At 45.6% G+C, this 21,840-nt stretch overlaps 7 protein-coding genes and 2 non-coding genes across 9 annotated transcripts; 3 read left to right on the plus strand and 6 right to left on the minus strand.

Moving 5' to 3' along the window:
* Positions 1-378: 378 nt before the first annotated feature.
* PAAG_11343 (hypothetical protein) lies at positions 379-3,024 on the minus strand (the record flags this gene model as incomplete). The annotated part of the gene is made up of 4 exons (XM_002796645.2): positions 379-682; positions 1,017-1,205; positions 1,661-2,319; positions 2,416-3,024. 4 exons carry the CDS (start codon positions 3,022-3,024, stop codon positions 379-381), a joined length of 1,761 nt encoding a protein of 586 aa, XP_002796691.2.
* Positions 3,025-4,152: 1,128 nt separating this feature from the next.
* On the minus strand, positions 4,153-5,798 carry PAAG_01700 (hypothetical protein; the record flags this gene model as incomplete). Its single annotated transcript, XM_015844417.1, has 5 exons — positions 4,153-5,028; positions 5,083-5,251; positions 5,376-5,472; positions 5,549-5,570; positions 5,655-5,798. The coding sequence occupies 5 exons, from the start codon at positions 5,796-5,798 to the stop codon at positions 4,153-4,155; spliced, it is 1,308 nt and encodes a 435-aa protein (XP_015701325.1).
* A 1,707-nt stretch (positions 5,799-7,505) lies between these two features.
* PAAG_11344 lies at positions 7,506-7,579 on the plus strand. The gene has a single exon. It is a non-coding gene; the product is annotated as a tRNA-Ile (tRNA).
* A 553-nt stretch (positions 7,580-8,132) lies between these two features.
* PAAG_11345 lies at positions 8,133-8,206 on the minus strand. Its single transcript has one exon. It is a non-coding gene; the product is annotated as a tRNA-Ile (tRNA).
* An 832-nt stretch (positions 8,207-9,038) lies between these two features.
* Positions 9,039-10,325, plus strand: PAAG_01701 (hypothetical protein; the record flags this gene model as incomplete). Its single annotated transcript, XM_002796647.2, has 1 exon — positions 9,039-10,325. One exon carries the CDS (start codon positions 9,039-9,041, stop codon positions 10,323-10,325), a length of 1,287 nt encoding a protein of 428 aa, XP_002796693.2.
* Positions 10,326-11,734: 1,409 nt separating this feature from the next.
* Positions 11,735-12,431, minus strand: PAAG_11346 (hypothetical protein; the record flags this gene model as incomplete). Its single annotated transcript, XM_015847011.1, has 2 exons — positions 11,735-11,931; positions 12,020-12,431. 2 exons carry the CDS (start codon positions 12,429-12,431, stop codon positions 11,735-11,737), a joined length of 609 nt encoding a protein of 202 aa, XP_015703433.1.
* Positions 12,432-12,644: 213 nt separating this feature from the next.
* Positions 12,645-14,622, minus strand: PAAG_11347 (hypothetical protein; the record flags this gene model as incomplete). Its single annotated transcript, XM_015847012.1, has 7 exons — positions 12,645-12,828; positions 12,889-13,084; positions 13,140-13,167; positions 13,246-13,273; positions 13,327-13,505; positions 13,560-14,324; positions 14,566-14,622. The coding sequence occupies 7 exons, from the start codon at positions 14,620-14,622 to the stop codon at positions 12,645-12,647; spliced, it is 1,437 nt and encodes a 478-aa protein (XP_015703434.1).
* A 1,043-nt stretch (positions 14,623-15,665) lies between these two features.
* Positions 15,666-17,960, plus strand: PAAG_01703 (hypothetical protein; the record flags this gene model as incomplete). The annotated part of the gene is made up of 6 exons (XM_002796649.1): positions 15,666-15,843; positions 15,956-16,155; positions 16,219-16,645; positions 16,702-16,736; positions 16,802-16,903; positions 16,962-17,960. The coding sequence occupies 6 exons, from the start codon at positions 15,666-15,668 to the stop codon at positions 17,958-17,960; spliced, it is 1,941 nt and encodes a 646-aa protein (XP_002796695.1).
* A 1,312-nt stretch (positions 17,961-19,272) lies between these two features.
* On the minus strand, positions 19,273-20,503 carry PAAG_01704 (SAM-dependent methyltransferase UbiE/COQ5 family protein; the record flags this gene model as incomplete). Its single annotated transcript, XM_002796650.2, has 4 exons — positions 19,273-19,562; positions 19,699-20,041; positions 20,163-20,243; positions 20,312-20,503. The coding sequence occupies 4 exons, from the start codon at positions 20,501-20,503 to the stop codon at positions 19,273-19,275; spliced, it is 906 nt and encodes a 301-aa protein (XP_002796696.2).
* Between the last annotated feature and the right edge of the window lie 1,337 nt (positions 20,504-21,840).

The raw sequence follows: 21,840 nt of genomic DNA on the forward strand, positions 1-21,840 counted from the left end.
GGGTATGCGAAGGATCGATAGATTGTTCAACGTAGATGTTTAACACCCCCTTTCTTTAATTGCTGGAGTATCTCAAGCGGACAAGCGCTTCGGGGCGCTAAGAGGGGGTGGGATTTATTCGCCAGAATACTCAGAGGAGGGAAGAGGTGGGAAGCTCGCAATGAGAATGAAATAACTCGAGTAAATATAAAGGGGTATAGCTGAGTTGCCTCTGGCCAGGCCGGCTAGAGCAGCGCCCGGAAGCAGCGTTATAGCCTCATCCGTCAGCATCAACTATCCATGACCAGGACAGACGGCGGCTAAGCCAGCGTCGGAGTAGGGAATGCAGGCAAAACGGTTCTCAGGGTTCGCAGAAAGCTGGATGTAAATATACCACGTTTAGGATACTCGGGAGATACGGTCTGTCTGTATGAATCGTCGAGAAACGGATGCGATGCAGCTGCGATATGCTATAACAATCGTCCTTCTCTCCTCCTTCCATATATACCCCTTCTCTCTATCTTTAATCTCTCCCAGTCTGTCTGTTCTCACACACTCTACTTCTTCTTCTTCTCTTTCCTCTTCCTGAGGGTCGCCAGTCGTGGTCGAGGAGGGTTTATTCCAGTTGAAACAAAGAGTCACAAGGCAGTTTGGTGCTAGGTTGGCATCCACGGGTTGAGAGAGAGCCTGCAGGTCTGTCGGTCTAATGCACACGCAGCACACACAGGCGCAAACCAGAGATTCCACTGATGTTAGAGACGGCAGAAGCAAACGACACGAAAAGCAGTCTTCAGTCTTCGAAACAAAATCCGCAAGCAAAAAATCACACTCCCAACAACACTAGAGGCGGCTCAAAAACGGGACGATTACCAACAGTACGAACAGTACGGGGGTCTTGGGAGGGGGAATCCTCTTCGGGGAAGCCCTTGTATGTTACTGTACGGTGCTCTTCTGATACTGGCAGAACAGGACGTCATAGCAGCCATTTACGCCACGAAGGATGAATGCGGTGTGTAATATTTTGTAACGGTATATACATTTCCATGGTTCCCAAGCCCTGGCTAATGGAATGTCCATTAGTTGGATTAGTCATCAACCCCTCTTCCCCAACAGGAAGTTTTGCTGGGGCCGTGGAAATTAGGCCTTTACAAACTCGGCCGAGTCCGGGACACGCAGAATCATCTTCCTGTGCTGTTAATTGGCAGCCGGTGTTCGTGCCTTCAAATCTGTGGTGCTCTGTTATTTACAATGACGTAGTAAGTGTATTTCACTTGATTTACTGAATAGTAAGCATCAGCATTCTACGAGTTCATAAAATTAAGAAATAATGTATACATTTTTTGCTGCGCAATTTCGTATAATTGTTTTAATTTTAATTTTAATTTTAATTTTTTTTAATACAGGTGAAATCAGTATTTCAAGTGGATAATCTGTTTCAGCAGATAGACACTCATGTGATTAACAACTGAATCTTAACTATCTCTCTGCTTCAACTAGCCGTCATATCAACACCTATATCATAGATATTAGTATATTCACAAAGTGTCCAGACAGAAGTTTGAATAGATCATTATGTGATCATGATATATTGTACACCAATTCACTTCAAGACCAGATATCCCATAATGGAGACAAATGAAATGAAATAGAGACAGAAAATAATGAAAGAAAACATCCCTACAACGCCTTCTTCCCCTCAGGAGCCTGCTCCCTCTGCAACACTGTTAACATAGCTCTAGCAACACCTTCATCCATCGGCACTACAGGCGTATACGCAAGCCTCTGCTTCGCCTTTTCACACGAATAATACTTCGTCATGCACGAAAACCTAACCTCCTTCCTGGACAACCTCGGCTTCTTCCCAAACAACCCGTACACCGTCTCCAACATACCCCCAATAATCGTCAGCGCCCCCTCAGGCAGCACAATAGCCTTATCCGGCTCGACGATCTTGTCCATGTACGCCCAGATACTCCGGGCCATATCCCAAAAGTACACGGGGCTGTCGTTGGTGACGTTGAACGCCTCGCCGTCGACACGCTCATAGTCCAGTGGGGCGGCACCGCCAGATTTCAGACGCTTGTAAGTTTCCAGCAGGCAGTGGGCGGCTAGCGTGTGGCCGTAGGCGACATTGCCGGCGTAGGTGAAATCGAATAGATTGTCGTTTGTGCCGAGTTGGAAGCGCAGGACGAAAGGGGAGGCCTTGCGCCCGTGGTCGGCCATGCCCTTTGTTAAGGTTGTGTCGCGCTCACCAAAGATGCCAGCGGGCCGTATGGCGGTGGTTAGCATGCCTGACGGTGCAGTTTTGTTGAATTTCAGAACTGTCACTTCGGCTTCGGCCTGATAAGAACAAGATAAGCAAGTTATGTCTCTGATTTCTTCATCTTTTTCCTTAATTAAGATAGAGGTAGAGATAGAGGCAGAATCAGAACACACCTTGGTTTCTGTGTAATACTCATTTTGCAACTCTCCAAGCATCAGCGGCCACCTCTCATCCACCCGAATCTGATCACTAACGCAATCGTGCACCACAGATGAAGAACTCGTGTAGACAAACGCCTTGCAAACCCCACCCCAATCCCCCTTCAGCCCACCAGCAACCTCAACCAAATTCTTCGTCCCAAGAACATTGATCTTATACATAATGGTATCATCTCGTTGGAGCAACACTGGAGCGACGGTATGGATGACTACATCCGGTTTTACCTTCCGAAACACCTCCAGGAGAGAATCAATGGACGTAATATCGCCTTCATAGTAGTCTGCGCCCGGGAATCGATTGTGCACTACCCGCAGGTCGAGCACGGAGACCTTTGTATTTTTGTAGGTTGGATAGCGGCCCGTAAGGCGGGGGAGGTTAAAACGGGTGTCGGGCTCGCCATTGGGTTTCCGAATGGGGCTGGGGATGTATTGTTGGTCTTTACTGGAGGTTTCGGAGGCTTCAGAGGGGAAGTTGAGGAGCTGGTCGACGATGTGAGAGCCTAGAAAGCCGCAGCCACCCGTGATGAGGACGGAGCCCAGCTCAATGGTCTGCGGGGCTGTCATGGTGGATTTTATTGTTCGGTTAGATCGGGGACGTTTCAAGATATGGTCAATGTTTGGATCAGCCGCGGGATAAGGAACGGTTTCGAGGTTATTCTAAAACTTGGTGACCACATCGACGGATGGTATGTACGGAGAGTTTAAAGCGGAGATGGGAGATCTCCGGGGAGTTGATAATTATTACGTGAGGTTGTTATTTAACTATTGCGCCGCGGCGGAATTAAAAGTTAAACGACTACCCCTGAGCCAAGTGTCGTATTATCTGAGCCAATTTTTGTGTTGGAAGAAAAATCTCGGACAAGACGCTTGGACCAATGCAGTTGACAGCAACTGCTCAGACGGACTAGCCGAATTAGGGCTAGCGCGGTCATGGATCACGCTCGTCCCGTGGGTATATAGAAGGCGAAAGAAAGTAAGCACATCAACAACCAGTATTCAATGGCTGTCTTGAAAATAAAGATGCCTGCTCTAGTGTGACGTAAAGTAGTCGTTAAAAAAAGTAGTCAAAACATCCGTGGATTCAGTAGACTAAAATGTTGCAAACATACCTCCTCTATCTGCCGATCTACTGAGGTATGGTGCCGATAGGAAGGTAGATATCTACCTGCTGCAACGGGAGAAGAAAATCAAGAAGAGAGACAGTGGTTCAAGTAAAGGGAATAAAGAATGACAAAACCTGTTAGACTTGCGCTTAACATCTTTGCATCTGGAAAAGGAAAAAGGAAAAAGATAAAAAGAAACAAGAGAAAAGAAAGTCATAATTCTCAATCGTAGAGGTCATGTGTTGGCAACATAAGAGAGAAAAACCCCTTGACGGGGAACGGATAAAACCAGCTAACAGGAAGTCTGACTAGAGTAACTAAAGAGCTTATATATGTCTACATGCATTCATCGGGAAAAAATGCAGTTATGAAAATAACTGAGCCACAAAAGTACTGATCTGATAGTTAACCTGGCTTTCAAACCAAGGAAAGCTTGACCTATCCAGTTGGATTCAAACAACAAAAAGCTGGTTTTGCTTTGACAAGAAGATCACTCCCTAGTCAACGAAAGTGGCATTTTTAACATCTTCCTTAAATGTACATGGGAGGTTAGAAGAGAAGAGGGAGGGACGGAGAGAAAACAAAATACTCACTCAATACTCCGCTGAACAGACCGTCTCAGGAGGCGGTTATACTTCTTCTTATCCTCCGCAGAGCCCCAGAACAATTTCGACGCTTCCGGATTCACAGTCGTACGTGGGTCATATGGTGGACTCTCATCTTCCAGCGCCTCAATAATAGCCTGGACATGCGACTTCATCTCCTCCATCTTCTTCGGAAAATAGCAAAGAACACCATCCTTTGAAATACGATTGTGAAACAGGGGTGTCTGAACAATGACACGTGGCTGCTCATCGGGGAAATTGGGGCTCAAGCAGATCTTGATCCGAAAGACGCCACCATCCAACTGAGTCATGGGTTTACCAAAGTATGTCATGGTCCAGACAAAAGGGTTGTCATCTTGTAGACCGAGGTCGATCATGAAATTCTTCTTGTCCTTGAGATCTTCGACGATCTGCTCGTGCTGACGCTGGAGGTTGACTGCGATCCGGGTATCTTTGGCTTTGGCTTTCAGACCCTCTACGGCCCAGGTTTCAGTCTCATCAAAAATCGCCTTTTTGATGCGGCCAAGGCGGTTGCGGAGGTCTGGGTAGTAAAAGCGTCCGTCCATCGTGTTGCCGGCGCTTTCAAATGGCATCTTTTTGAAAGCTTGTGCCGGGGTGACTTCAGGTTCCGCAGCGTCGATAGCAAGCACGTAAGATTCGTAATACCACAAGAATCTGCGCTTGTAAAGATCCTCGAACGGTTCAAAAACTGGGCGATCGTCGTCTGGAGTCAGACGGTCCTCCTCTTCAGACTCTTGACCCGCCTCGGAGCTTTGAGGGAAAATTGTGCCATCTGATTGGATGCCCAGGAACTCTTCAAGTCGTTGAATGACTGAAATACGCAGAGTCTCGTGGCGAATCTGGAGAGACAGAGCTGTTAGACAGCTATACATGAAGGAGATTTGGGATTTTACCTTAGCAACGTAATGAGCCATGTTTTTTAAATCGTGCTCCGTCTTGGCATTTTCAAAACCAGGTTCATTTTCATACGGGTTAGAGGACATCAAACTCTGGATAGAGATCAAGACGGATTCAAGGCCTTGGGCTGAAGACCATTGCTCTCCACTTTCACCACGCCACGTCCTTTACCAGAGTCAGAATCAAAGTTAAAGCTATTGCTATGTGAGATTAAAACAATACCCAAGTATAGACCTAGAGCACGATTGTCAATGGAGGACAAATGCAGTGGGCAATAGCTGTCACTTACAGGCAAACTTTTCCAGAAGCATATATGTTGGGGTTATAGCGGCATCTGCCGCCATTTGTGGTCGTAGCATTAACAGTTGGTGGAGTTCCAGGGTAATCTGAGCCAAGGCGAAAAAAGGAATCGATCAGCATGAGATCAGCTTGAGATCAGAATACAAAGAATCTGAATCGAACCTTCGGGAAATTTAATCGAGAACTAGAGACACGTGGTCAGCGTGATTCATAATAAGCTAAGGCGTAGATAAACAAACGGGCCGATGATGAACTTGGAGACACAAACCTCGAAGAAACCAAATTCGTAAGGTGTTTCAGGAGGACCCACGATCAGGGCCTTGATACTACGAATATCTGCTTCCTTGCAAGCTACAGCGAGAGCTGCATGTATGTAAGGATTTCGAAAGGCAGGTGAGAAAGTGTTATACATATAAATCACGCTGATGAATTGGCACCGAAAGAGAGAAAAGAACCAAGTCTCTGCCTGTCCCTTGCAGGACCTAAAAATGGAAATACATGAGAGAGAAAAAGAAAAAATAATAATAAAGAAAAAGGAAAAATAAACATAGTCTTACACAAGTCCGTGCCATGCTGGATCTGGCTGATTTCCTAATCACCACATCAAGCCTGTTAACAACTCAAAAACGACGGGTGCAAGGCCCATTTGTCCAACCATGAAGAAACCAAGACTAGAGGGGGTTGGGGGCAAAGTTGCATACACGGCCAATGCGCAGGATGGCTTGGTTTGACATTTCGCGAGATGCCAGCTGGGCAGCTTGCAACGAGAGAACCCAGCTGCAGAAGACCCTTGAAGGGTGAGGGGAAGGAAGATTAAGAGTTGGAGCTGGAGTCAGTCCTTCGAAGTAAGTTGTTGTTACTTGAGATGACTAGAACCCTTTGTATGGTGAAGGATGCCTGGAGGGGTGTTGGTATAGCGACAAAAAGAGGGAGAAGGGGAAAAAAATAGATTTAAGAGATATATAAGTCCAGACAAAAATGGTGAATTTGAAAGTCCAAGTGTTCTTGAAGCTCTGGATGAAGGTCTGGATGTTTGGAATGTTTCCCGGGCGAATTGGAGAAAAGTGAAGATTGAAACAAAGTTAGGGTGATACACAACAGTCCTGGAGGCACCAGCAGTGGCAGACCAGGTGCAAATATGCAGAGATTGGTAACTATGGGGTTTAAAAGGCGTTTACCTAAGTAGCTAGCATGGCATAAGAACGGGAATACAGCATAATCTCTTGTTTGGATTTAAGAGAGGGAGATAGAGAACAGAAGAAAGACGGCTTTACAGTGAAAAATAAAAAAAAAATAAAAATAAAAAAAAATAGCTTGATAGATAGATGAGCAAGAGCGTGGGAACAGAGGACACTTGTTATACATATGAAAGTCCTTGCTTGCTTTCTTTCATTCCAGTCTGGCTGCTGTTGGATGTTTAAAGCTTCCGCAAGCTGAAATTGCCAATCAATATGTCCCTAGGTACCTCGCCTTAAGTTACCTGTTGTTTAACGCACAAAACAAATGCCGCTGAAACCCGTGCCAGGCTTTGAAGAAGGTTACGAAGGTTAACGATCGTAGAGTTTGCTGACAAGAAATGTGTGATATATTAAATAACGGATAGTAAATGCTTGCCCAGCTATGACAGTTTGTTGTCGACACCGTTCCCATACATAGTTAATTTCTGTGGGTCTGCCTCTGTCCCAGGTTTCAACACAGCCATGCCCGATGCAGCCCTAGCGTGCAGAGATCCTTTTATTGCTTATTCTCCACTCCGATGCAATAGCTAGCTGCCTGCAGATATCCAGGCCCCATAACTTGACATGATGCCTAGATCTGTCCAACATACTTTTTAACTACATCTAGCATCAAAAAAGGACCGGCATTCACATACACATACGCTAATGTTCAGAGTAAAGTACACTGATGATATCCATTCCTTGACCCCAGGGGGGGGAACTGTACTAACATAAGAATCTAAGGCCAAGCTGCTAATAGCTTAACGTGGGAATATATTTGCAGAACTTGCCCCTCCTCTTCTCTCCGTGTGATCTCCATGAAACGGTAGGACTTCCTGCATTAATCAAAGTGTAGAGTCTAGTTAAACTTTTGGAGCTGCATTTTATTCCCAAGGCAGACCGGTCCTATAGCTCAGTTGGTTAGAGCGTGGTGCTAATAACGCCAAGGTCGCGAGTTCGACCCTCGTTGGGACCATCAGATAGTTATTTTTGCTCATTAGCTTTTTTCTATTCCTACCCAATCAACACAGGATCTCTTTGCTGCTATTACTAGATACTGCATCCGCAGAAAGCGCCGGAGTCTCTCACAACATTGGAAAACAGATTTGACAACGTTCTTGAACAGCTATGTGTATTTTTTTATGGTTTTACATGAGTTACAACTGAATCTCAATAAGGAACAGTTTTTTTTTTTTTTTTTTTTTCCAATTGAAAGCAAGAGCTTCATCTCGTTGCCCTATTTCCATATCGATCCCCCTGGTATGAGTGACCCTTTTTTGTACTACTTCATCCAAATCATGAAGGGCAAGGACCGACCGCTTCTCATCAGTCAGTTTTCATGAAAATTTTATCGTAATAGTATGTATGTACTAACTGCCCATGGAGTCGTGCACCGGTTTAAGGACGGGATGAAAAAGTGCGAAAGATATAAATGATGACATCCACAGCGAAATTTGTTTAAACACAAAAAAAGTGGCGGAAGGATGTTTTGGGAGAGCCAAAAAGGTTAAGGAGAACAAATTATTTGATGGTCCCAACGAGGGTCGAACTCGCGACCTTGGCGTTATTAGCACCACGCTCTAACCAACTGAGCTATAGGACCGGTTTTTGATATGAAAAGTGGCACCCTGGTCAGCCATGTTTGTATATCCATAGCTATTGGATGCAAAATATCTTTATTCTCGAGATTTTCATCGCCAGCTGTAGAAAGCCATCTTCTACAGATACATGAAGAAAAGAAACGGCAATTCGGCAAGATCTCTGCCTTCTTTCTCTCGCCTCCTCTTCTCATTCTGTCTTGTAAATTCTCTTCTCAACCAGCTGATCCTCAATCAGTCGAACACAAAAGTTTCTTCCAAAAGTGGACATATAGAGATGTCCATAGAACCTCTTGTCCAAGCCATGAACAAACCTCAATTTCTGCCCTGATAGGTCAATTGAAAAAGGTGGGCATTTCACCACAACGGTCTTCAATGCCTTGGACTCACTTCATTTCTCCTGGCTGATTAAATCTTGAGGTTCATGGGTATAGCAGTACATATATGCATACATACATACAAACATACATACATACATACACATAAATATAAACACGACCCACAACTCCCAGCAAAAAGCTATCACTGATTCGAGAGAAAAGGTCATTTCTTTTTTTCATATGCTCCATCGCGGAGGAGAATTAACATGAAATATGATGATCGCAAGAGAAGTAATTGCATGTAGATAAATGCATCAAAATGCAAAATGAACATCCTCATGCCCCATCCGTTTGATGTCAACCTTCGCTAACGATTTTGACAGGAGGTCGATATGTCACGGATGCTTCCCCATTGGCCAGATGACCAAATTTCAGGCCTCCACGGACTACCTAATATAACCTCCATTCCCCTAACCTCCAGCAAACCGACTCCACAAAAAAAGCCCAAGGCTAAACAATGTCACCCAAAGCTATCATGCGGCCCAGAACTGAAAATCATACTAATTTTAATGACGACGAAAATAATGATAATAATGGTAACTCCAAGCCAATGACACAGCCAACCACAAACTCCATCCGGATCCGCGACAACCAACGACGATCCCGCGCCCGTCGCAAGGAGTACCAGCAGGATCTCGAGCGGCGGGTGCACAAGTTCCAGCAGGAAGGCGTCCATGTGACCATTGAGGTGCAGGCTGCTGCCAGGAAGGTCGCAAAGGAGAATGCGCTGTTGAGGTCGCTGCTGAGGCTAAGAGGGGTTACTGCGGGGGAGATCGAGGAGTACATAGCCCAAGCGACCGTGGATGAGGGCGACAATATGAATATGAACGGGAGCGGAAATGCAAATGCAAATGGAGATGGAAATGGGAACTTGAACGTGAATATGACCTCGAGTCAGAATAACGGCAGCCATGCAGCCGGGATGGGTTTTGCCCAGCTCCAAAATGCACTCCCCACAATATCTACAGCGACATCAACGACGGCTGCTTTCCAAAACACCCTTAACCAGAACCAGAACCAGAACCAAACTCCATCCCAATTGGATAATTACTCTCCTTACTACCCATCAGAACCAAATTCCCTCCCCCCGGCTCCTCACCACCTAGAAGACAACGGAAATGCCAACGACCTGCCCCTCTCCGTCTCCGGCTCGTCGTCCTCCTCGTACTCCCCGAGTAGTTTCCCAAGCACAAGCCTGAGCCCAACTTCCGCCAGTAACCAACAACCACCCCAACCATCGTACACTTCATACCTACCCGCACTTCAATGCGCAGTCGCATATAGCCATAGCCATAGCCATAGCCAGAACCAAAATCAAAGTCAAAACCAGAACCAACCCATCCCCATCCCCATCCCCATCCCCCTTCCTCTTCCACAACAACATCAACAACTGCAACCACAGCTCCACAGACCCCTCACCCCAACCCATCCGCACCCTTACCGCTCCTCCACCATCCCAAACCACCACCTTACCCACTGCGTGCAGCCGCACCCGCACCCGCAGCTTCACCAACACCTAAACCAACTCGTAAACGTAAACGTAAACACAACCAACCTCCCCGCTCCCACCCCGGACACCACATCCTGTGAAGTCGCCGCGAGCATCATCGCGGGCATGCGCGGGCACGGCGATGCGGACTCCGTTCGCGCTGAGCTGGCCTGTACGCCTGGAGCCGTTTCGTGCCAGGTGAGCAATATGGAGATTTTCCGGGTGCTGGATCGGTCGATTGGGAGTTGTCGGTGAAATAGCCGTCTAAGAGAAAACTTTTCTGGCTATTTATTTTCTCATGTATATATATATATATATATTGGCTTAGGATATGTGCTGTATATAATGTTTGTGGGGGGAGAAGAGTGGTTTGTGGGGAGGGACTTGTGGGTTTGTCAGGTTGGTTTGGAACTCGTGGGGGTTAAGGAAGAGAGAGAGGGAGAGTGGTAAGAAGGTGAGCGAGAGGAAGCGCTTGGCGTTTTCTCGATATATGACTCTCTTCACTTTAATTTAAGTTCTCTATGTCTTTTTGACGGAGATGAGGGGTGAGACGGGTTTTGTTAGGCTGTACGAGGACGCCTTGGTTGATATGCGAAGTCTATTGTTGTCAGAACTGGAGGGGTTGAAGGTGGAAAAGGGCCTCTGCTTGTTGAAGGAAGGGTGCGTGCAGAGGTATGAGGGTCAATTACTGGACCAAAAAGGATCAATCCTTATGGTATGGGGGATCCAAGGATATTAGATCTTGTCAACATACCCATTCTGATTGTATATGATAAGCAAGCGAAGAAGTGAAGTAAAGCTAAATCATGTTGAAAGATAAATGGCAAAGTTTTATTGTCGCTTCAAAATTCAGTTATGTAACCGGCATCTACCTTTGTTAGTAACAATCATTTAACTCATGGATGTTCCGGTGAGGGTCAGAACCTGGTATGTTATAATTATCCCTTCTTTTGGTTGCAATGCACAAACTTTCCCAAATACAAATATATGGATGTACAGAACTATTGATGTCTCTAGGTCTGTTGGAGTATTCTCCACCACGTCCTGATCACCAACATCAGCACATCTCTTCCTGGTCTCCGATCAAATTCCTCCTCCCAAAGTCAGATCTTCTGAGTATACATATCTACTCTCCCCGTCTTCGCGCGATGGATGCCACCAGCAACCTTGCACCTAGCTGTTGAGCGAAACGCTTTCCTCAGGTCCATAAAATGCAATTCTCGAGCCGATTCGTGCTCTGCCCCAGGTTACCGCCATTATTAGGTGGTTGATAATCACCCCGGTTACCTTATTTCTGTTAACGATTAGATGAGTCATATAATTCTTCCAAAGTTTCTCAGCCCAGAATAAATTCCGTGGGAAGGCATCAGTGAGTCCTTAGTGTATTTCGTGATTTCGAGGCGGAAGCGTAATAGAATCATGGGCCATTGTTTTCTGCAATTGCAAGTTAATTGGTTGTCTCTATGTTAAGTACAAATCCGAAAACAGACAATTCAAGCACTATCCCTCTTTTTTCTTCTTCGCAGTCCAAATCAGCGGCGGATTCCTTTCAAACATTGCCGTCGGTGGTTTGTATTTTAAATTTGGTTGTTCGTGACGGGCTTAATTGTCTTGGTAGTCAAATAACTCCCAATAACAATAATTTAGGATCTTAATTTTGACAATCACACTGCAGTTGGGGCTTGTCCAATGACGATATCTGCATGATTTTCACCTGCTCGATGGTATGCCCGAAGTTCTTGCTGGCCAACGGCTTTAACTTCACCCAAGATGCCTTGGTGACCAGCTCCAATGCATTTGTTCAAATTGCCCCAGGTGTTCGATTTGCATCCGCACTTATAACCCGCGAACGATTTGCGCTCTGTGTTAAGGAGGTTCTATCAGTTACCGCGCCGTGGTCTCGAGTTAAATACCCTGACTGACGCTTGATGGAAGGGGATTTTGCATACCATCTGAACTCCTGAAGGAGATGCTTACCCGTTTTAGCCCCTTAAATTCAGCGTGAGGGTATTCTTTGCGTCGTGCGAAGCCCAGGTTTCCTACATCAAAATCTTCGAGTCCTTCCTTCGCAACAAAACGTTCAGCCTCTAGATACGACTTCCCCTTGGACTGCTCAACAGAGGTGATGACGCACGAGTTGTTAGCTTTCCGACAGTCGCACCGTTCTGTGTTAGCTGCTGTCTTTTCATCAATCCTGATGGAAGTGATTGCCAACTTGTTGGAACCGATCGCGTTCCTTGAGAATATTACAAGGGCCGGCCGGATAGGTTTCTGATGAAGAACACCATTGGTATCACCTATGTTAAGCACGGTTACCGTGTTTTGACTGGACTTGCTCACAACGCTGCCTATTGTAGACATTCTCCGGATAATTGGTCAAGGAAGGGTAACTTCTGAGTGGGTCATAATCCCTACTACCCGAAGACCCAGGACTGGAACCTGATGGAGGTGTACAATTACTCATGGAGCCAAGTGATCGTTGGTCGGTAGATTTACACTGAAATGATTTATGCTAGAGAATAGGCTAGGAGGGCTCCCAGGGAACATGCTGAGTGGAGCGGATGGAGCACTGCTTTAAGGAATTGACAATGGGCTTTTTGGGAGTGTTTCACTGCGTTCTAGCCAAGATTCTTCAGCTGGATTCTGCTCCTCGTTGAGTAAATATCCCTCCAATCGTTTGGGTATCCAAAGTTGTAAGACGGCATCTTCAACAACGGGTTTTTCGTTAGACCCGACGAATGCAACCTTTACATCTATTCTACTCCTAGTTAGACCATTCAAGATATGAATTTCTGGGATATTTAAAAAACAAACATACTGGGAGTAAAAATGATATGGCTTGAATCCCGTGAAAGCGTGCTGGAATCGAAGGAGGTCTTTCAAGGAAGGAAATGAAAATCTTGTGTCTTCGCTCGGAGTTCTTAGCAGGATATCATTGGTGTCACGATTAAAAGTGGGCATTGCGTAGAGTGGAATCAGTGACGCTGATTCAAGATTAACTTCGATAACGCGCTCTGAGAAAAAGGTTAGAGCATTTTTACAGAGGAAAACTGATAAGAAACTAGTTACCTTCAGGTTTAACTGTCCCATTTTCCAGCTACTCCTTAGCTGTGGCAATCAATCGATGCTGTGAAGGTGAGCCGTTCAAAATCTGTAAAAGCCTTAGAGATGTGACGACAGATGGTGAGTCGCTGTTAAGGGGGCTAGACCTTAGTTAGAGAGAAGGCTACTAAAAACAGGACCGAGAATCGCATACACATTAATTATTTCCTTCGTAGGTTGCTTTCGATGGTGTCCCAAGGGAAGATTACTGGCCCTGCGGATTTCTGGCCAAATATCAAATACAGATGGATCCAACCTCGCCCGAGACAAGTCTGGAGCAAATATTCTATCCATACACTCGGGAGAAAACCGTTTACATTCGTGTGATAATTCCTATCGTGGTGTTAGTCCATTGCCTGCGCTGTCAGAGAATATGATTATACCTACCTGATTAAGACCCTTTATATACGACGGCCAGTGCGATAAACCCGAAATTTCGGCATTCTGGTATTTGTCCAAGTGTTCCATGAGCCAGATGCATTTCAGTAAGCTGAGGTAGGCAGTTACGGAGGCAGTTCTACGGTCGATCCAATCGAATCGAGATGCATTGAGGTTCCGTGTGCCTCTTCCGAAATAGAAAACAAATGAATTTGCCGTATCCGCGACAGGGAGTTGAGTTCCACTAGCAAACTCCGGATGGTTAATCTCCGCAGCTTGCTGAAACTTAAGGGAAAAATTGGAAGGAATCTCGATGGTAAAAGTTTGTTGGGTCTGTTGATGCTTCATTTCTTCCTTGAAATCTGGGACCATAACTCCCATGAGACGTCGCAGGTCGTTATGCATTCTAGCCATTCTACCGGCGAGATCTTGATGGATGCAGAATAGAAGATCGATCTCAAATGGCTTAAGGATGAATAAAATCTTCAGATTGTGTAACGATATCCGGTTCCTTAGGCGTTCAACATCTGGCTGGACGAGGACGTTCCACGAGATACCTTGACGGGGACTGGATACATTATTGTATCGATAGTTGTGTCGAATCAACTTTTCACAATCCCGTATTGTTTTTGGTAATCTCCAACTATCTCGTTTAGAGACCTCAAGTCCAATATTTTTGTCGAGTCCCTGGGCCGTACCAAGGTTCCGACTTCGACTTGGGATGCCGCATTTGAAGCCACACGATAGACGTTTTCCAAGTTTGTCGCAAGAGACCTAACATCATTGACGAAGTCTGCATATTGTGTGCCTGTGATTCACCTTTATGTGAGAAATGTGATAAATTCACCAGGAATTCGGTTGTGAACTAAGAGGACAGAACGTTGACAATGTGCTCGTGATTTTCAACCTAGATAGAAGTGGAACCATGGGAATCTTATTCACGAGAAAGCAACCATAAAGACGATATTCAACACTTACTTGGTCTTGAGTTCCTCTCAAATGCGAAATTATATACCTTCCAAGCCAGTTGACTTAAGACCAAGATGTCGCTGATCTGGAAAGGGACAGCCATTGATGGCTGGCACCGCGATTATCGGATTTAGCCTTTGATAGGCAGTGTTTATACAACTTCTCTGAAATTTCTGGTTGGTGAACAGGATGGGTCATCCTTTGTGTTCACTTCTTTTTTGCTTTTCTTTTCTTTTTATGCTGTCGTTCTTTTGGCCTGCTAAATAAATGGATTCTTGTAGAGCAGCAACGGAGCTCTGGGATGAAATGCAGAAACCCTGCCTTGATGGTAGCTCTAAGGGACTTGGATGATGACGAGGACAGAGGGAAAGGCTGTGCGAATATGGGGGATACTTCAGTGATATCCTGGTAGGCAAAGACGGATTCCCCTCTTCCGGTTTCACAGCAGCACAGCTGACGGGTCGATAGTTAAACCATGGTCGCATCTAGGGTTGAAGAAAGAGTCGTTCCTTGTGCTCTTTGTTTAGCCTGGTAAATGAATTGTACAAATTATGATATTTCCCCAAGTTGCATGAGGAGCAACCAGACCGAGCAGCCCACCCATGTCGTTCTAAACAATTGCTTTGTGCTCACCCGACATGATTGAATCCGAGGGAAAGGTAGCGAGCCAAGTAGTTACGCGAGTCGAAGCTCTTTATCTGCAGCCTCACTGAACTGAGTGGTGATTATCCAGTGATTCGCCAAGGCCGGTTGATATTTAATGCCTCTGTCTGCATTGTGGCGTCGTTGGCGTGGAAGCCAAACCTAGAAATGTGGCTATGGTCCTAAAACGAAGAGATGGGGGATGAAGACGAGATGCGGCTCTGCATGGATGGTGGGCGATTGCCCAATGAATTTATAATGCGCCTGCAGAGGACCACCGCGAGGCAGAATGGCGGCAGAAGAGAAGTGACAAGCGCGTGGTTATATTTCCTTTGCTTTCTCTCATCCCATTCTTCTTTTCGCAGAGGTAGCTATATCAAATAAGGGGCTGGTTTGTTTTTGATCATGTTGTCTCTCTGAATTCACAACACAAGCCAACTCGTCCAACCCCTGTAATCAACTACCCACGGCTATGTGCTGCGTGGGAGATTAGAATCCGCGACAATGACTCTAACAACAGCCCTTAATGGAGACCATCCTCGTATTTCCGATAGCGATAGCGATCGGTACCGGCCTGACGATTTCGACAATGATCCCAATGCAATTGTCACTAATGCCCCTGAAGAGCCCTTCCGATTGGGCCGCTTCGACGTTGGCTGTCTAGTCGTCAATAGGATGATAGGTATGCGTTGATTCCACCAACCTAGGAATTATATCTGAACTTCTTGCTCCCAGTGTTTCCCTGTTCATCCAGAACCAGCTGCTTATCTACTTGCTCTGTGCCTATCAATCAGGTACGGGGATCTTTTCGTCTGTTGGTTTGGTTGTCCAAGGGACCCAGAGCGTTGGGGTTTCACTGATATTCTGGTTCTTTGGCGTTATATATTGCCTTGCTGGAGTACATCTCTACATTGAATACGGCCTCAGTGTCCCCAGACGCCAATTTGAAGGCGTCAAACAGGGAATCCCCAGAAGTGGTGGCGACCTCAACTATGTAAGCTCTTTCACTCTCTGTTCATGACGACTCGACCATGCGTGGATACTGAACGCTGTACAGCTTCAATATGTTTACCGAAAACCGAGGTATCGCAAGGATACAGTGCTGCTTTCCGTCACCACCTTCGGGACCGTGTTCATTTTGTTTGGCAATGTTGCTGGAAACTGCATTTACTTTGCAGTCAAGGTGTTGCAGGCTTCAAACGCAAAGGTGACCAACAGTGCTGTTCGAGGAATCTCCGCCGCTGTAGCTCTTTTTACCTGTTTAATTCACACATTTTCCCGCCGGGGAGGCATTCTTTTGAGCAATTTATTTGCCATAGTCAAGCTGGCAATGCTATTCCTGATAATTATTACTGCCATTGTTGCTGCCACTAGGGCTTTTCCTGAAACCAAGTCTTTCGCTCGCGAGAACTTCTACATAAAGCATTCCTTTCACAACGCCTCGAATCAGGCCAATGACTATGCCAATGCTTTCTTATTAATCAGTCTGTTGATACACTGGCCCCTTATTTTTCTGTTCCCCTGCTGACATTGTCTCCAGTTTTTACCTTCAGTGGCTTCGAACAACCCAATTATGTAAGTGGCTTTGTTTCCGTCAGTTAGTCGGTATACACATGACTCTTTAACTCCATTCTATGCAGGTACTGGGTGAGATTTCAAAGCCGCGACGGAATTTCCCCGTGTCCATGATTACTTCTGTCTCTGTAGTCGGCTTACTTTACATGGGTGTCAACATTGCATACGTATGAATCCCCAAAGTTTAGTTAACTAATATTGGGTGTATTCACTAACAACCACCAGATGGCTATCGTGCCCAGAGATGAGCAAATCGATATACACATGAACCTAGCAGAAAGGTTTTTCGAGATCACTTTTGGAAGATTGAGTAGTGGCGACAACACAGGCCAGCGGATTTTCAACGCTTTCCTCGCTATTTCTAGCTTTGGGAATATAGTTGTGATGACATACACGGCGGCTCGAGTGAAGCAGGAAGTGGCAAAGGAGGGGATTCTACCATTTCCCCAGTTCTTTGCCAAAAACCGTGATTTTTCTTTTGGACGGCTTCTTCGATGGGCTCATGGCCGTCCTACTATTGCTCTATTGTTAAGCGGAATATTAAAATCATCCTGGTTCGCTCCCGAACACCACACGGAAAAAACACCTGTGGGCGCGCTGATGCTTCATTTCGCATCCTGCCTTATTATGATTCTCGCTACCTATTCCGTGGAGCCGAGCAATGCATATAAATTACTTTCGTCAGTGTATACCTATGCAGTACACGCGTTTTTTGGAAACTTCCTCGCAGCTGGAATTTTGTACCTCCGGTTTAGCAGCAAGCAGGAATGGCGAAAAAAGACTGGAGGCATAAACCCATTCCTCAGTGTTACGGCGGCCTTCATTTATCTGATTGGAAGTTTATTTCCCGTCATCGTCGCCTGGGTGGAGCCTAGTAGGGTATTCAAACCGGCTAGCGATACGGGAGTAAAATGGTATCTGGTACCATTTCTTAGCTGGTGCGCAATAGCATTCGGGGCATTATGGTGGCTTGGGTTCATGACTGTTGCCAAACGGATAGAGAAGCGAAACGGCACTGTATTTACGATTCAAAGAGAGCCTACCTTCCAACGCGATCCTCCCATCGACGGACCGCCAATCCAAGTCAACGAGACTGTATATCTTTCCTGGGTCGCGAAGGAGAACCTTTCAGATTTCCAGGACTCAGATGGACGGGATGATTTCGGTAGTGATTTTGCTCGTGGGAGTGGCATGACGGATTTCGATTATCGCTTGCCACGGTAATACTTGCATTACTCAATATTCTTGTATTTGAATGGCTATGGGATATGGCGTGGATTTATTTACATGGTGATAATTGATATTCAACAGCCATGTTCCTGGGGAGGGTAACGGTGTTATTCTTTATGAAATTTCAGTTTATATTTATTTGCACAGATTGTTTCAACTTACATATACTTATTTTGGCGTGGTAATGAAATTAATCAGATGAACTTGAACTACTGAAATCTATAACTTACACTCAACCCCTATGTGCAGGTTGAGAAATCAGGGAGGGACTATTACCTGTGTTTTTATAACATCCAAATTTTATCATGGACAGAAAAGTGTGCATGGGCATATATTTCTTTAGAAATTATAAGTACTTCTAGATCACATTTTTCATTAAAGGTGGTTTTGGAAGGGCAGCCTTCAAGACTTTCCGACCCTCCACTGCGGTAAATGTCCTGTGTGGTTTAACTTTAAGCAGTCATCGGCCTGACAGCTCTTATTTTCAGAGACAGTTTTCTATTACCTTGACCTCCGTGCTTCGCTTCATTCTGGTGTGTCCAGAGTAAGTGGGCAAAATATATTCGGGTTTTATGAAGGAGCTGAGACATGAAGAAGAAATAACCAGTACGATATTAAAGTTAGCACACGTCCATGGATTAACTAACCAACCAACTTTAAGGTAGTACGCACAGGTAAATAAAAGATTCAGCTCGACGAGATTCGACAATAAATACCAAGGTAGCGTTCGATTGCATCTCCACGGCGAAATACCAGCAAGACGACGTGACTGAGGCCCTGGGCTCCTAGAAGCATGAGTCGTTTGCCAATTTGATTGGTTTGGTTGATATGGCGGATCTCATCGCTGCATCGTTAAACATTTAAAACAAGACACCTGTATTTCAATTTTTCTACAATTAATTCAATGTTACTTCCTTTCGTGGATTCCGTGTCATTTACCCAGCCGCTCCCTACTTGCATCGGCGTTTATACGATGAGCTGATTATAAAAAGTCTTAATTATTCTAGCGACACTAAAGGAAGTGCGGCTGTTTGACAGACCGTATATCGATTATCGCCTGTCTGACTCTACCGTCTGTCTACTGATTAATTTCCACTCCACTTGAAAATTAGAGTTTTGCTATTCTTAAAAGCGACAAAAATGTCATCGTCCTCCCCTTCTTTACATTCGATACCTGAGTGATTTCAACGAACTTATACCTAGTTGATACCAAACATTCAAAGCCAAGCCGGATTGAGTGAAGCGAGTACGTACGGTCTTCAACCCTTGACTGCGTATATTTTAAACGAACCTATATCATCCCAAGTTAGTTGTTGAGAGAAGCAATTTCAGACATAGGCTCAAGGGGGCGAGAAAATGAAGAAGAAAGGAAATTCTTACCCGCCCACTCGTTGAAGTCGATATTCTTGAAGTCGGCCTTGAATGTCTCGGAACAAACCGCCGACCTGCGCTCCTCCTTTGGAGCACCCGAACAACAAGAGGTTGACGGTTCCGGCTTCCTCACTTCGCCACAGCAGCCACCACTGGCACTTTCGGGATTACCAAGTGCGGAGGTATAGACATTCAGGTCATTCTTCGCATCAACGATGAGGATATCTAGTGGACAATGGTTCAGACAAGCATGTGGCCACTGGCATGGGCATTGCAGAAACCCTCCTCGAGAGCTCTCAGAAGGAACAAAGCTGAGAGGCACAATAAAATAAATGTATAAAACAGGGAAAGAGAAACACACCACTAAACCCAGCCTCCTTCAAATACTTCTCATAATCTCCCACCTTACTAGCACCAGCAATACAGCCAACATACAGGGCGATACTCTGCTTGAGCTCCGGCGTCAGCTCCTTTTTGGCCAGGATATCACTGATAGCAACGCGACCACCCGATTTTAGCAGACGAGCCATCTCATTAAAGACGAGCTGCTTGTCGGGCTCTGGGACGAGGTTGACAACGCAGTTGCTGATGATGCAGTCAGAGATGCCGTCCGGGAGGGCTATGGAAGTGATTTGTGACTCGACGAAGGTGACGTTTGTAGCTCCAGTTCTTTCCTTGTTGAGGTTAGCGCGGGCGAGCATATCCTGTGTCGAGGCAGGTTAGTTTGATTGTGTTGCTTTGATGAAGCATACGAAAGAGGGTGGGGTGGTAGAAGGATATGTGAGGAGGGTATATACACGCCTTATTCATGTCAATGCCATATACTTTTCCATTTCGACTGACATTTTTGGAAGCAAGGAAGACGTCGATTCCTGCTCCGCTACCGAGATCTATTACGGTTTCTCCCTGGTTTTCGCGAGTCAGTATACTGCATCAAAGTCATCATGCTTCCTCGGGGTTAAGTTACAACAAACCTCTCTTAACTGGGCCAGGGCGAGCGGATTTCCGCAGCTTAGGCCCAGATTAGCATCCTGGGGAATACTGGCAAGCTCCTCTTTGGAATATCCAAAAGCGGCTGCAACATCACGGCCATAGTTCTCGTCATTGGTTTTAGCGGCGGAGCTATAGTGCTTCTGGACTTGATCGTAGACTTGGGATTCGGACATGATGGAAAATAGAGAAATGTGTTAAAAATATAAATAAAAATAAAAGCTAGGCTGATGTTATTCCATGGTTTATGAGAGAGTCAAGGTGGTCTATATCGACCATGAAATTGTCCCTTCATTGCGGGAAATAATAAATGTTATGTCACCTGCACCTCATGGTCGATATGTCACTGCTGCGTCTGTAGTGGACCGTCAGGGTCCCGCCAGCCGAGTTTATCTGCCACTAGATAACTTCTTTCTCCAGAAAGGAACCCATCGTATCCATAACATAAACTTTTCCTATTTTTTTCTTGATAGAAAGCAGAGGTCATTTATGCGGTTATCATTAGGGGTGAATAAAAATTTATAAACGCGAATCACATTCTGGTCAGATTTGTCCTTGATAATCAAGTAGTTAAAATAGAAATAGGAAAAGAAAAAAGAAATGTCGACGCAGCTAGGATTTTACAAAGGAATAAGGTAAATCGCCATAACAGTTTTGATCGAGAATTGTCTAAAAATCCTCCTTCGGCTCTTGTTAAGGTTGTGTAGTTACGGCTTTCAGTACACCAACGCTGCACCAACGCTCACCAACGCTGCAACAGGCGGGGACCTTCAAGTCTCAAAGCCGAAGCTGATATGTCACTGGTTTTGGCGTAACCTTCCCTTGAATCCGGATGACTGACTATGATATACATGCCTTGCGTATGGCAGCGCCAAATTTGCAGATAATATCTGTTTACTCTAGTTGCTCTTTTTCTGGTTCATCATAGTGACAATGTCCACACTCCACACTAATAACTCGCGCAAATCGCAAAAGAAGAGCCATGACTACACTCTCGCAACAATCAACGCCGCTGTCGAGAGCGGCGACGTCAGTGCATAGCAACCTTGGAGCAAACGGTTGAAGAAACACAACGTCTGCCAGCTCAAGCCCGTGCGGAAATCGCCAGCTTAAATTCTGAATTAATCACATGCAAATCCCATCCTCCTTGCCAGGCTGAGGAGTTCTCGAGAGGCCATATATACTCCAGGATTACGATGATATCGACTAGCGAACCGGACAATGATGGCAATATCCCAGGGAACGAAAAGGAGCAGAACCTAAGGCCCTGCCTTCTGGCCTTGCCGATAATGCTCTGCTGGCTGCGATAAATATCGATTCAAGTCTTATGTGGAATTCGGTTGTCCTCCAACGGGTAGACAACACCTCGCCGAAAGGATGTTGCCCCTCTCCGGCTCCTATTAGCTCACCTGAAGCTGTCGCATACGACAGCTTCCGTCCTGACACCATCATTCCAGAAACAGGGCTTGTAACTGGCATACCCACATCTCTTAACCTTATTTCCACTCCAATC

The sequence above is a fragment of the Paracoccidioides lutzii genome (genome assembly GCF_000150705.2).
Source record: "Paracoccidioides lutzii Pb01 unplaced genomic scaffold supercont2.3, whole genome shotgun sequence".
Classification (NCBI taxonomy): Eukaryota; Fungi; Ascomycota; class Eurotiomycetes; order Onygenales; family Ajellomycetaceae; genus Paracoccidioides; species Paracoccidioides lutzii.